At 60.6% G+C, this 14492-nt stretch overlaps 1 protein-coding gene across 1 annotated transcript; it reads left to right on the top strand.

The window, feature by feature from the left end:
* The first annotated feature begins 623 nt into the window (after positions 1 to 623).
* PRDM8 (PR/SET domain 8) lies at positions 624 to 5074 on the top strand. The gene is made up of 4 exons (XM_074823337.1): positions 624 to 884; positions 2482 to 2702; positions 3044 to 3275; positions 3536 to 5074. The coding sequence occupies exons 2-4, from the start codon at positions 2484 to 2486 to the stop codon at positions 4954 to 4956; spliced, it is 1872 nt and encodes a 623-aa protein (XP_074679438.1). The 5' UTR covers positions 624 to 884; positions 2482 to 2483; the 3' UTR covers positions 4957 to 5074.
* Positions 5075 to 14492: the final 9418 nt, after the last annotated feature.

Genomic DNA, 14492 nt, shown 5'->3' with positions numbered 1-14492 from the left:
CGGGGCCGCCCCGTCGGCTCCGCAATCCGGTCCGCACCGCGCGGGGACACCGGCCCGGGGAAGGCTCCGGCGGAGAGCCCCGGGGCTGCCCGCTCCCGCCCTCCGGCCGCACGTCGGGCCTCGGCCGGGTGCCTTCCCCGCCTCGGCCGCCGGCAGCCCAGAAAGGCCGGATCTGCGGAGCAAGGCGGGCGTTTAATCCGCCCCCCCGCCGCTCTCCGCACGGGCATCCCTGCCTGCCTTTATCCCGGCGAGGAGGGATTTTGGTCGTGTGTCTGAGGGCTCCCCCCTGCCCGGCCGGTGAGAGGGCAGAGCGGGAAGGCGGCCGCCGGGATCCCGGCACCGGGCGGAGCGGTCGTCGGGCCCCCCCGGCTCCCCGCCCCGCACACCCTGCCAGGCCGGGACGGAGAGGCGACCCCCAAGCCCGCCCGCTGCCACGGAAAGGCGCGGGGGGAGGGGATGCGCCCCGTCCCACCCCGGCCTCTCCGCTCCCCGCCCCCCCGCCGCCCGGCAGGTGCCCGGTGGCGGCGGGGCCAGGTGAGGGGCGGGCGGGCGGGCGGGCAGGCAACGAGCGGGCAGCCCCCGAAGGGGTTAAAGGGAGGGGACGTGGGCTGTCACGCGTCATTGGGCAGATTATGTGCAGCAAACAAAAAGTGTGTGTCTGTGTGCCAGTCACTCACTGCATCGGGTCCATCTGCACCGCTCGCCTCCCCGGCCGCCTCCCCGCCTCGCCCGCCCGCTCCCCGCCGCCGCCCGCGCCCCGGCCCCCGGCCCGCCGCCTCCCTGGCCATGGAGCGGCACTGATACAATAGCGCCGGGGGCAGCGGAGGCAGGAGCCCGCCTTTGTGCCACTTGTCGGGGCGAGGATTCTATTCCCACTCTCCCTGGTGAGTACCCGCGGAGGGGCCCCGCCAGCCCCCGGTGCCTCCGCCGCCGGGCCCGGCGCCCGGCAAGGGGGGAGCCGCGCCGCGCCTCGCCGCTCCTCGCCGCGGGGGTAGCCCCGGAGGAGGGAACAATGCCGGGAGATGGCCGTGCCGGGGGCCGGGGCGCGGCGGCCCTGCCCGGGATGCGGTGCCCGGCGGTTCCGGCTCCGGGAGCGGCCCCGGCGCCACCCGGCCCGGACAAAGGGCGGCCGGCGGGGGAGGCAGCGCCGCGGGGCCCGGGGAGAAGCCGGAGAGATGCGGAGCCGTGGGGAGCCGTGCGGGGCCCGGCGAGGGCGGGTGGAAAGTTTGGCGGGGGCCGCTCGCTGCCGTTTGTTTCGTTTGGCGAAATAATCCCTTCGGGGGAGGGATGCGCCGGGCAGCACTGTAACGAGGAGGGCGGCGGAGAGGCAGTGAAAGCGCCCTCCCCGCGGCTCCCGATCCCGGGGGGGGGGGGCCGGGACCCCCCGCCGCCCACGCCGCCGCTCCGGGGGGCGAAGTTCCCGGGGGCGCCGGGAACCCGGTGGTCTCCCGAAAGCGGGGGGGGTGGGGGGAGAGGCGGCTCGGCGGGGCCGTGCCCGGTGCGAGCGACTTCGGGTGTAAAGAGGCGCAGCGAGAGAAGCAGAGATTTATTCTCCAGCGAACCCCAAATGAATGATTTCGATGTCAGATGGGGTGGGGGGAAGGCAGCCTTACACTAACCGGGTCGGAAAGGGCGAGGGCACCCGCAGCCCGGCGGGCAGCCCCTTCCCCGGCCCCGGCACGGCGGCAGGCGCGGGCAACCCGGCCGCCGCCGTCCCGCTGCCCGCTGCCGGCACCCTGCCCGCCTCGGCTCCGCCCGCATACGTCCCCTCGTACAGGCACGGGAGCCGGGGCTCACCCTTCTCCATAAATAAGCGTGTCGAGGTAAAAATAATTACCTCTGCTTGCTGCTTTTAATTAAAGTCTCGGAGGGAAAGTGCTGGATTATGGTAATGAGCAGACATACGTTCCCTCTTGTCGAGCGGAGCGGGAGGTGAGCTGACATGCAATCAGCGACAATGACAAGCCACTTGAAACCCATTCGCTCTGCTCCTCCGTCACAGCCCGGAGACCGACCCGGGTCTTCTCTTGCAGGGGCCCCGGAGCCCGGGGGGGCACCGGCCGGGAGCCCCGCTCCCCGCCTCGGGTGGAGGCCTGCAGACGGCTGCCCCTTTTTCTCCGGCTCCTGCCCGTGACCGGATCCGGCCGCTGGTTCCCCCCCCGCGCCTGCCCGGTCGCTGCCCGGAGCCGGCTCCCGCCGCGCTCGCAGCCGGGCTCGCCGATAAATAAATCATCGCGGCAGCTTCCCCGCACCTCGCCTCCCGCTCGCGGAGCTCCTCGCCTTCTTTATTTTTTTTCCAGACCGGTGAAAGTGTTCGCCTGCCTCTTATTTTTATTTATTTTTTCTTTTTTGTTAATCCTTTTTTTTAAAAAAAAATTATTTTGTTTTCCCCGGCGGGTCGCGGCCGCATCTCCGCTCAGCGCTGCAGCGGGGCCCCGCCGCGCTGTAACGTCTCCGCTCTGCCCCTCTCTCCGCCCGCAGGCATGGAGGACGCCGGCGTCCAGAGGGGAATATGGGACGGGGACGCCAAGACGGTCCAGCAGTGCTTGACTGACATTTTCACCAGCGTTTACACCACCTGCGACATTCCGGAAAATGCCATTTTCGGCCCCTGCGTCCTGAGCCACACGTCCCTGTACGACAGCATTGCCTTCATCGCCCTCAAGTCCACCGACAAGCGCACCGTCCCCTACATATTCCGGGTAAGAACCGCTCGTCTGCCGGGCAAAGCCGCTCGCCCCGCAGCTGGGGAGCCGGCCCACCGCCGTTCGCCCCGACGGCCGGTGCCCGAGCGCGTCCCCGCCGCGGAGCGCGGCCCCGCCGGGCCGCCCGCTGCTTGCCACGTCCCCGCTGGGCCGGGCGGGACCGTCCGCCGGGCCGAGATGCCGCCGGGATGCTTTCCCCCGCTGCCGGGATGCTTTCCCGCGCCGCCGGCGAGGGCTGAGCCGCTCCCCCGCCGCTCCTGCCGGCTGCCCGGCCCCATCCCGTCAGTCGGTCGGTCGGTCGGTCAGTCCGTGTGCGTTTATTAAAGCGGGGTTTGCAGGTGGACACGTCGGCGGCCAACGGCTCGTCGGAGGGGCTGATGTGGCTGCGGCTGGTGCAGTCGGCGCGGGAGCGGGAGGAGCAGAACCTGGAGGCCTACATCAAGAGCGGGCAGCTCTTCTACCGCTCCCTGCGCCGCATCGCCAAGGACGAGGAGCTGCTGGTGTGGTACGGCAAGGAGCTCACGGAGCTGCTGCTGCTCAGCCCCGCCCGGGCCCCCGCCCGCAGCAACGGTGGGTGCCCCGCGCGGCCGCCCGGCGCCCCCTTCCCACGGCCCCGGGTGACCAGGGACGGCCGTGGCGGGGGGGGAAGGGGGTGGGGGGGGAGCTGGGCGGGGATCCCGACCCGGAGTGATGGAGGGAGGAAGGCGGCCGGCGTCGGGACCCCCCGCCCCCTTTCCCTTAGCGCCCCGGGGAGGCCCCGCCGCCGGCCCCGGCTGACGGTGCCCCCGTCTCTGTGTGTCCCGTCCCGCTGTGCGTGTGCCCGGCCGCAGGCTCGCCGCCCTTCGCCTGCCCCGAGTGCAGCCAGCGCTTCCAGTTCGAGCTGCCCTTCGCCGCCCACCTCCGGTTCCGCTGCCCCAAGAGGCTGCACGGCCCCGACACCGGCCCCGCCGCCGAGGCCCCCGGCGGCAAGGACGGCGCCGGCAAGGAGCAAGAGGCCGGCAAGTACTGCAAGCCCGGCGGGCCGCTCCACCACCCCTTCCCCGGGGCCGACGGCGGCAGCGCCGCCGCCAGCACCAAGCCCTCCACGGACTTCCACAACCTGGCGCGGGAGCTGGAGAACTCCCGCGGCGGCCACGGCGGGTCCCCGGGGCGGCCAGCGGCCCCCGAGGGCGGCCCCGAGGCGGCGGCCGGGAAAGCCAAGCGGCGGTACCCCGAGGAGGAGGAGCGGGGCCCCGGGGCGGCGGCGCGGGGCCGCTTCCCAGCGGAGCGGCCGGGGCTGCCCTCGGCGCCCAAGGAGGAGCCGGTGTGCGCCCCGCAGCAGCAGTACCGGGCGGCCGGCTCCTATTGCGGCTTGGAGGAGGGCGGCCGCCTCTTCGCGCCGCCCAGCCCGGAGACGGGGGAGGCCAAGCGCAGCGCCTTCGTGGAGGTGAAGAAGGCGGCCCGCGGTCCCGAGCCCGACGGCAGCGGCGGCGGCGGCCCCGAGGAGGGCCAGGAGCGCGCCTCCCCCGCCGCCCCGGGGGCGGGCGGCGGGGAGCCGGGGCTGTGCCCCCGCGGCGGCCCCGGGGGCCCGCTGGCCGCCCGCCTGGAGGGGGGCAGCCCGGCGCGGGGCAGCGCCTTCACCACCGTGCCGCAGCTGGGGGGCGGCGGCCCCGGCGGCGGGGCGGAGGAGCGGAAGAGCGCCTTCTCCCAGCCCGCCCGCTCCTTCCCCCACGTCCCGCCGCTGGTGCTGGGCCAGAAGCTGGGGGGGCTGGGCGAGCCCTGCCCCGACGGCGCCTCCGCCCCCGCCCGCCTCTACGCCGCCGAGGCGCTGGCCGTCAAGCTGCCGGGCGGCGGGGAGGCGGCGGGCGGCGGCGGCGGCGGCGGCGGCGGGGGGGGCGGCGGCGGCGGGGGGCTGCCCAAGCAGAGCCCCTTCCTCTACGCCACCGCCTTCTGGCCCAAGAGCTCGGCGGCGGCGGCGGTGGCGGCGGCGGCGGCGGGGCCGCTGCAGCTGCAGCTGCCGTCGGCGCTGACGCTGCTGCCGCCGTCGTTCACCTCGCTGTGCCTGCCGGCCCAGAACTGGTGCGCCAAGTGCAACGCCTCTTTCCGCATGACCTCGGACCTGGTCTACCACATGCGCTCCCACCACAAGAAGGAGTACGCGCTGGAGCCCCTCGTCAAGCGGCGCCGCGAGGAGAAGCTCAAGTGCCCCATCTGCAACGAGTCCTTCCGCGAGCGCCACCACCTCTCCCGCCACATGACCTCGCACAACTAGCGGGGACGCCCCCCCCCGCCACCCCACACACCGCGGGGACCCCCCGCCCGACCCCCCCGCGGAGGGCAGCGGCTGCCCGCCGCTTTCGTTCCTTTCCTTTCGATGCACGCATTTTCACTTTCCGGGGAGGGGCGGGGAGGGCAGCAGGGGAGAAGAGAAGGAAAGAAGAAGAAGTAAAAAGAAGAAGGAAGAAAGAAAAAAAAAAAAGCACCGGAAAAAAAGAAGGAAAAAAAAAAGCAAATGACTTAAAAAATACATTTTTTAAAATGTCATATATTGCAACATATTGATGCATTTGTCATACGTTTCTACTTAAATTATTAAGCACTTATGGTTTAGATGTAATAATAATTATATGTCAGGGTAAATTTTTATTTTAGATATAAAGCTAAAGGCGGGGAGGAGCGCGGCGGGGCCGGCGGGGGCGGCGGGCCGGGGTCCTGCATGCACCGGGCGCCTCCCGCCCGCCCGGCCCCCGCCGCCCGCGTCCCTTTTACTACAGAGTGTCACTTGGTGCCCGTGAAATGGAGTCTCGATAGTTCCGTGTTACCTTTCCTTTTCGTTTTTTGTTTTTTGTTTTGTTTTGTTTTTTTTTTTTTTCCTCCTCCCTCTCTAAAAGATTTATTAAACTTTATAGTTTATCTGGGTATGTTGGATGCTTTGACAATAAATGACTTTATTTTCTTCAAAGCACCTGGACGTTAATCGATGCCGGGGGGCTGGGCGCTGGGGAGCGGGGCGGCCCCACGGCTGCGGGACAGGAGCTGTGTCCCCGGGCGGGCCAGGGCTGCCGGGCCGGAGTGGGGAAAGGGGGACACCCCGCTGCGTCTGCTCTCTGCCCGCCCTCCCTCCCTTCCTTCCTTCCTTCCTTCATTCCTTCCTTCCTTCCTTCCTTCCTTCCTTGGTTTCACCCCGCATTTTATTCACCCTTTATTTTTTCTTTCTTTCATCCTGTCCTTTCCTTCCTTTAGTCTTCCTTTTGTGTTTTCAGTTTTGTCTCATTTCTTTCTTCTTGCCTTTCTGTTTTTCTTTCTTTCTGTCTTTTCTTTATGTGTCTTCCTCTCTTTCTGCTCTGTAGTTCTCCTTTTCCTTCACAGCCCCTCTCAGGCCTCCCCTTTGCTCCATGCCACCCACCCACCCACCTCACCCCTGCCAGGAGCCTTTATTGCGCCCCACCCTTATTAGGGCTCTGCGTGGTCCCCGTCTTGCAGGGTTGGGAGAGCCCAGGCCCTGACTGTGGGCAGAAGAGCCCCCGGGGGTTGTTCAGGGACTGGGGTAACAGGGCCCTGAGGAGCCCCCAGCCCAGGGTGTCCCGGAGCAGGAGTGCTTGGGGGCGCCGGGAGTGGGTCCCCTCTGCCCTGGTGCATATTGGGGTGATGGGACCACAGCCAGGGACACACAGGAGGGCTCAGGAAAGGGGGATCCTCTCTGAGCACGAGGGGACAGCCTGGTCCTACGGGCACCACCTGTAGCGGGCATATTTCATGTCAGACCCATATATTTTTGGGTGCAAGAGAGAGCATGAGCTGACGCAGCAGCTTGGTGATGTGCTGAAAACCCATTTCCACACACAGGCTGGCATAACTCAGTTGAGGGCTGAGTGTCGCAGGGACGAGGCTGTATGTGACTCAACAGGTCCCCGGCAGGGAAAATATCCCAAAGGAGGAGGTGTGCAAGGCAGGAGCCTGAGCTAGAGCTCAGGAGTCCCACAGCTTTGTGCAAATGGGTCTCAGGGTACCACCAGTGCCTGCTGCTGTGTGTTTTGGAGTTTGTCACAAAGTACCCAGACCTGCCGCAAAGCTTTTACAGCTCCGGGGGAAGTTGGCTGAAGCTTCAGGTAGGACTCGCCTGAAAACTCTGCGTACTTTGAGCCTTCTAGTCTTTGTGAGAGAGCTGCAGTGGATAACCAGCACTGGCCCTGCCGTACATCAGAAGAGCACAGGTGAGTCCCTGATATGATCTGGCGTCAGAGTCTCGAGGTTTTTGCCCCATACAATACATTTTCTGTTCTGATTACTCTCCCCTGACGCTTGTAGGCTGTGCTGGAATCACTTCCCCCCAGCTTCCCTCTGATGCTATTTGCTCCATTGGCGCACTTGCCGTTGAAAGCCAAAATCTGCCTGACCCCCGGGACTGTACAAATAACCCCCAAACCACGCGAGGTGCTAAAACAGCACCCCCTTGACTGTCATTCATAGTGGTCAGGAACACGCGTGGCCTCACCTGTTTGCAATTAATTGCAGGGGTGAGGCCCTAATTACTCCCCAGGAGTTTTCCTTAAAGGCGCTAAAATCGCTGCGGCTTCCCGCTTTAGGGAGGGCGTTTGGGGATTCCTCGCGTGGCCATGCGGGGGTACCAGCGCCCGTGGCCGGGGGAGGCGGGATGCGGGGCTGCCGGGGGCGGGCGGGCATCGCCATCTAGTGGGGCCGCCGCCGGGCCGGGCTGGGCGGGGGGAGGGCGAGCGGGGGACGCTCGGCGGCCTCGCTGGGCTCGGCCTCGGGGGTGCGCAGGGCTCCGGGCTCCTCTCTCGGGGCTGCTCCACTTCTCCAGCAGCCCCGGGACCGCTTTCGGGGCCCAGGGCCTCCCTGGTGCCTGGGGAGGTTGATGAGGCAGGTACGAATGATGCTTTCCGCGGCTTTGTGCACTTGCTCTGGTTTTCGGGTCCTGGTGTTGCTGAAGAGCTGCTGCCTCACCTCCTCTTGGCCTTGCCCACGGGTGAGTATAGCAGGAGCTGGCTCAGAGCTGAGGGGTCTCAGCACCTCTCAAATTAAGTCTAAATATGGTCTCTCACAGCCAAGTGGCTGCATGTGCTTCTGCAGAGGGCCGGAGCTCTGTCCTGCCCTGACAGCACCCTGCAGCACCCTGCTCTCCCACACTTTCATTTTGACTCTGTCTGCAGGCGTAGTGCTAAGTCCCAGGGTTTTGCCTGTGGTGCCTGTCTGAGCTAAGGGGCTCCTAGCTCCACAGTCAGCCCCTAAAAAATATTGTTGCACAATGAACTGATGGTGCAGCAGGCACCCTGTGCTATTACTGGTACACAAAGCTCACACTGTTCCTCTATGTAAGTACCAAAAATGTACAGGACTTGAGGGCAGAAAATTTAATCAAAGATGTTGGACTTCATTTTGGCAAAATCTGGTATCAGGTTCAGAACGAATTAATAAAACCCAACTGATGTTATCTGCACAAGCAAGACTTAATAAGGGCAGGCAGTGCCCTTGGTTCTGTACAGTTGGGTATCGTATGAAGGAGGGTGACGAGAGTTTCCCTTGGGCCATTGGGGTTCAGGACTTGGCCACAGCAGGTCCTTCACTCCCCAGAGCTATGCTGGCTTTCCTCAGGGTCAGAGTGAGTGCCGTTGCCCAAACACTGCTCTTTTGTCTATTAACAGTACTGTTGCGTGTAAAATAGGAAGAAAAGGAATTGCCGATTTTCTTTTTTTTTTTCCAGATGTCTTTGCGGACTGATGCTGTGCTGCATCTCTGTGCCAGGCTGCAGGACCAGCCAGCTTTCCCTGGTGTGGGATCCTCTCCAAACATCGCAGCACAGAAAAGTCAGCGCTGAGGCACGGCTTGGGCGTTTCTTTGGGAGAGAGCTGCCCCTGCGAGCCCGTGCAGGAGCACACAGTTGCATCTGCCTCTGAAAACTACCCTGTGAGGTGCATCTTCAGTGCACCACAGAGGAGCGGGGCACTTCAGAGTGAGGAAGGGCAGCCTTCAGCTTTGGCCTGCCCCAGGCCTCGTGCTGCCACGGGAGCTCCTTGCCTGCTTTCTGCAGCTCTCATGTAAGGCTGCTCTGTGGCTGGGCCAAACTGCAAATAATAATAATAGTTCCAACAAATGCCAATATGAGTGCTGTTACCGGGGTGTAGCAGGAGGCTTGCACCTGAAGTAGTTACTATTTGAAAGCAGTTCTGAATTGCGTTTATTCTTGCATGTGTTGGTGATATGCATGGGCAAAACTATGGTTTGAGGAGGGTGGTGGTGGTGTTGTCTGTCTTCAATACAACAAGCAGCAGTCAGGCAGTCACGCGCAGCAGCCCTGCAGCTTGCGAGTCTCCGGGCTGAAGCCAAGAGCAGCTGCCTGCCTTGGGGCCTGATCCTGCCTCCACCAATGGCACACAGCAGCAGGTTCAGCTGTGGATTAGCACCAGTGTGATCGGAAGTGGGCAGCTGAACTCCCCGACTGCACGGATGCAGGCTGAGCAGAGCGGCTTTCACCCAGATTTTTTCTTTAGGTGCAGACAGAGGTGTCTGAATGAGGCTTTCACGGGGTCAGCCCCCCTCCCCAGCTCCCCCAGAGCATCCCCCCAGCTCATGAAGAGCCCTTGGTGTGGTACCTGCACACTGCATCACAGCCTGCAGGGGTTGCCCAAAAATTTCTCTGCTGGGTTTTCTGCTGTGCATGAAGATGCAAAGCAGTGTGCTGGCATGATGGAGGGATGAAAGTCTGCTGCCCAGTCGGTGACACCATTTGCTGTGGTTGCTCTTGAGTAGGCTAGGCTCCTCTTTGCAAGGTGTGTATCACTAGTTAACCTGTAATTGGAGAAGATGTTAAAACTGAAAAAGGCACTAGTAAGATTTCATTTTAATACCCTGCTCTTAAAAATGTTATTTGGCCATGGGTATCTGAGAAAAGACTGAAGTAGTTTACTCGTTTTGAAAGTAATACAAGCTATACAGTATTTGTCCTCTACTTCGGAGTCAAAACCAAACCCTGCTACTAAGGTTTTAGTTGGAGGGGGGGAAAGATTTTACTCGTACAAAAGGTATTGATGGTGGGTTTAAAACAAATATACACGAAGGAAGTTTCTGTCAAATATGCTGCCGTTCTACAAAATGCTGGAAAATACCTGGGTTGCTTTGAATTTTTTGAGACCTTCTTTTCCACATCTTTTATTTCCTTACTTATCTTTCATTGCAACAGCTGGACATTGTGCACATCAAGGTTTAAGTGTTAACAAGTGGTTTTCTCTGCCATGTCCCACAGGTAGGAAGAGAGCACAGCCGGTGTGAGTGCAGCCATCCAGGAGTATGGCACTGCAGGTGTCTTGCCTTAGCACATCCCTTGTCTGCAGTGATGACTTTAGAGCTTTTCTTATGCCAGGGATGTGCTGCAGCCCTGGGCATGGACAGCCTGCAGTGTCCTTACAGGCCTTGCTGTGAAAAAGAGATGCTGGGTGTGTATGGACATACATTGACATGCAAATACACCTATGCTACTGGTGCAGTTCCCCGTCCGTACCAGCTGCCTGTCAGAAATCCCTCTGCATTGCTTTGGGGAGGGTTGTAGGTTTGTTGTCTTTTAAGGGGGACTCCACTGGTGTCGGGTGACTGCACATGCCTGGGGATGCACTAGCATGCCCTGTGTTGATGGTAAGACTGGGTTAAGTGCTGGAGAGTTGCTTAAGGTGCTGTGCAAAGGCTGTGGCATACCTGGGACCAGCCTGTGCCCGCCAGCCCTTGCCTTCAGTGTAATGTCCATCTTCCAGCCACACCATTTACACTATATTTTGTCTTAATAGACCAAACTAATCCATTAGGGCAGTAGCTGTCTGTCATTGTTCCGCAAGCCTGCTGCCAGCCCCTGCCTGCAGAAATGCAGTGGGGCGGCAGCCCCGTTTGTGGGGATGTGCTACTGTGCCAGGGGGCTGCAGGGGAAGCTGTGCTCAGGCTCCTCTTAAATGAAGCATCCTGGGGCCCTGGCTCAGCCTTGCTGTTTCCTAGAGCTACTTGCAGCTGTGGCCTCTCAGGAGCAGCAGTGTGCCAGGCTGGTGTTTTCCAATGGCAAGGCTGGTGAGGTGGCTTCCAAGTGACCCCGGTGGCTTTTGTGTCCATGGGGAATGGGTGCATGTCACCCGGCAGCATCTGGGTTCCCCACAGCACCTGGGTTACCTTAACTAAATTCATTTATTCCATGTACTCCTAGTATTCTGCTTTCAGCTCTGCGCAGAGCTGCTCTGGCGGCCAAGGCTCACAGCTTCCCCAGAGATACCTCCCAGAGACACGTGTGGGTCTGTCCTTGCAGGGCAACCTTGGGTGCAGCCACCCCCTCCTCCTGCTGCAGGTGAGTCTCAGGCCACAAAACCTTATTGCAAAGGCTTTTTTGCAAGGTCCCGGTGTGGTGTGGGGTGTGTTTTCCTGGGGAGCAGGTGGCCCCAGGGCACCCTGTGCCTGCACGAGCACAGACCATGGTGTTGCTCCGCAGTCCCCTGAGAAGTTGAATCCAGCATGCAATTACTTTGCTAATACTGTGAAATAAACCTTCTTGTGAGTGAAAAAACAAGTGGTGTTGAAAGCCTAGCATGCTTCCCCATGAGGCCATCTGTTAGGGCGCTGAGGTACCCTGGCACAGCTTGGCTTGGGGCTGTCATATCCATACACGTACATCCTGTGGGAACAGGGTTGGTTCCTATAAACACAGGGCTGGCGGAGCACACGGCAGCTCGGGTACAGCCAGGGCTACAGCTTCACACACAAGCTCGCTGAACAGAGCTTTGCTGGCTTGTTTCATGTCTTGTCACATTTTGCCTTGCATATTTTTAAGGGGCAATTAAAACAGTGCTGGGCTGGCTTTTAGTGGGTTGACTGTTCCTGCCATGGCAGAGCACTGCCCTGTGTTATGCAGCAGATCAAGTAGAGGCTCAGAAGAGCCTTTCTCTTCTTCAAACATGAAATTTTACACTTGAAACCCAACTTATCCTCTCCGTTTGCTAAAAGTTTTCTCTGTAACCAAGCCTTGAATAATTTAGGTAACATAACATCAGTATTAGGCTTCAGAAGCTGCTGGTGTGTATGTAAGGGCTGCTACTGCCAAAGGCAATTACACTGGATTATTCCAGGAAATTGACTATCATATCTACTTACTTATTTAGATTTAAGCCTGATCTTTTTTTTTTTTTTTTTTCCCCACTAAGTTATGCTACATAGGCACTTGGACTATTTGAAATTAAAGTTAATGCCTTGTGCTAATGAATAGATTCAAATGAAAGTGATGTAATTTGATGCAGTTCATGCCCAAAGGACCACTTGGGAGTTTTCTTTTTAGGGTTATATCATGAAGATGAAAATGTGCCATAAGGACAATATCTTGCCCAATGTATGTGGCCAGCTGGGCTATGACCCTGATGGGGGCACGGCAGTCCCCTGAGGAGGGCGATGGCATCCTGCAGATGAGCAGGAGTGCCCGTCTCAGGCAGGATCCCACTTCTCAGGCAGGGCATCTGTGTCTTACCCCACAGCAGGGAAAAGAGGAGAGCACAGCAGATGAGATCTGAAAGGGCTTGGCTGTCTCACAGTGCCCTCCAGAAAGGGTTGTAAACATGCAGTGCCATGGGCTTGCCACTGACCACAGGTCTAGAGGACCATCTTGGGCAAGGCCACCTGACAGGTGTCACCTTCCTGATAGCCTTTACAATGGCCTCGCCCCATGGGAATTTGAGTTTTCAGGGATTTCTTCACCGTGGGGCAAAAATTGGTCCAGAAGTGTGTGTGAGAAGAGGATGCCTGGCAGCCAGGGTGACACCAGAAAAGCTGGTGGAAACTATGGAGATGGACACTAGGGTCACAATCTGAGAGGCCCAGCTTGCTGGTGAAGCTCTGAGCATGGCAGCTTTGGGTGGGCATCTCCCCCGGGGACTTGCATGTGCCTCCATTCCACTCATGGGCTGCTGCTGTGCCCAGTCACCCCCCTGATGAAGACTTGAAACATTTTTACATTCACTTTAACTTACAGTGGCAGAAAAGGTCTATGGTCTCCTTGACCTGGACAGAGAGCAGAGCTTTCCCAGGGGCTGATCCTTTGGCAGCTCCAGCCTTCACAGCAAGCAGCAAAAGGTGAAATCTTCCTGAAGTGACATGGCTGTGCCTCTGTGTGTGCCTCAGCTGTGCTGATACATAAAGTCTGGTCCAAACTTCATGGGAGAGGTTTATAACCCCTTTAAGTCCTTGTCTTGCTCATGGATCTGGATTTAGAGTCAGTGTGTGCATGTAATTAAACAAACAAGATGAGCTGCATAAGTGGAAGTCATGGATTTTACCAGGCCAACAACTACAGCTGGAAGAAGTAAACAAGCTTTTGAGTGCACTGACCCTCCTTCAGATGTGTGTATCTATATATAGGGCTGTCTATATTTACACATTTATATATAAACATGTGTGTGCATATATCTGTGTATGCGTGTGTATATATATGTGCTGATAAATAGCTTGAAATTGCAGTAATGTTGTTGTGAGATCATTTCTGTTCACAGCAGACCGTGTCAGGTGTCAGTCAAGCTGGATATGGCCCCTTAAGTGCGTATGCCTCCCTGCGCCCCCGACCTTCAGCTTCCTCTGAAGGCGAAGGTCACCCTCCGGCGTGCCACCCGCTCTGCCTCCTTCCTGTAGAAACTGATCCCTTGGGCGTGCAGCCTGGCCGAGCCTGCCGGCCAGAGCTGACCCTGGTGACAGCCACAGAGCATTTTATGGGTAGGGTTTAGAGAGAAAACAGAGATTTACAAGAGCAATAAGGGCACGTAGGTGCAGAGTTTGGGCCGTGTGCTGGGCAGGGTGTGTTTGTCCGATGTTGACTTTTGTAGAAGTGAGGTGTTCCCGGTGGCTTCGGGAGATATGCAGGGAGCCTTGAGCAGCCCCAGGAGCTGAAAAAAGCAGAATATGCTTGGTGCTTGTGCTGGAGTGATGGATGGGCTGTTGCTGCAAGGTCTCCTCCTGTGCCGTGGTGCTGCGTGGCAGTTGTCTTTGTAATTGGGAAGAAATACGGCTGCCGGTGCTGGCAGGGCACCGGGCACGTGTCAGGGTTACTGTGCTGGCAGCAGGAGGCCGTGGGGCCACAATCCCCCTGACCGTGAACCGCAGGGGATATTGTGCACAGACAAGGGCCAGCACTTCCCTGCACGCCTCGAGATGCCGTCAGGGGATTTATGGTGGTGGCAGCGCTGGGAGCCCCCCGCTGAACTCCCAGAGGCTGCTCGCTGGGGCCGAGCATGGCATGGGCACCCCACGCAGGAGAGAAAGCAGCTTACCCGCTCCGGGTGCTGCCTCCAGCCCCAAATCTTCTCCCGTGCCCCTTGCCCGGGGCTGAGGCCGGGCTGGCTGTGCAGCTGCCGGCTGTCATCCCCCCGCGTCCCCGGCCTGGGGGGCTGCAACCCAATCCCTTCCCCTTCCCCAGGGTTCCGCCGGCCCCGCCGAGCCCCGTTGCCCGGCCATGGGTGAAGCCGCTGACAAGGTATTTCTCGGCGGTAACCCGAGGCGCAGCCCCAGCGCCTCCGTCTCGGCGGGGCGGACAAGTTAATTCCCCAGATTTATGCGCCCCCCGAGCCCCAGCATCTGCTGCGGGGGGCGGAGGGCGGCGCAGCCTGGGCGGTGCGGGGGGTGCTCGGCGCTGCCGGGGCCGGGCACAGGTGCGGGGCCGCCGCCCGCTTATAAATACCCCGGCGGCGGGGAGGGGCGTCCCGGTCCCCCCCGTGCCCGGTCCCCCCCGCCGGGGCTCCGCGGCGGAGCGGGATGCGCCGCGGCGCCCTCCCTCCCGCCGGCAGC

This window comes from Strix aluco, chromosome 4, assembly GCF_031877795.1.
Source record: "Strix aluco isolate bStrAlu1 chromosome 4, bStrAlu1.hap1, whole genome shotgun sequence".
NCBI classification, from domain to species: Eukaryota; Metazoa; Chordata; class Aves; order Strigiformes; family Strigidae; genus Strix; species Strix aluco.
Note: the sequence above shows the minus strand (reverse complement) of the source record. Positions and strands in the feature narration are given on the sequence as shown.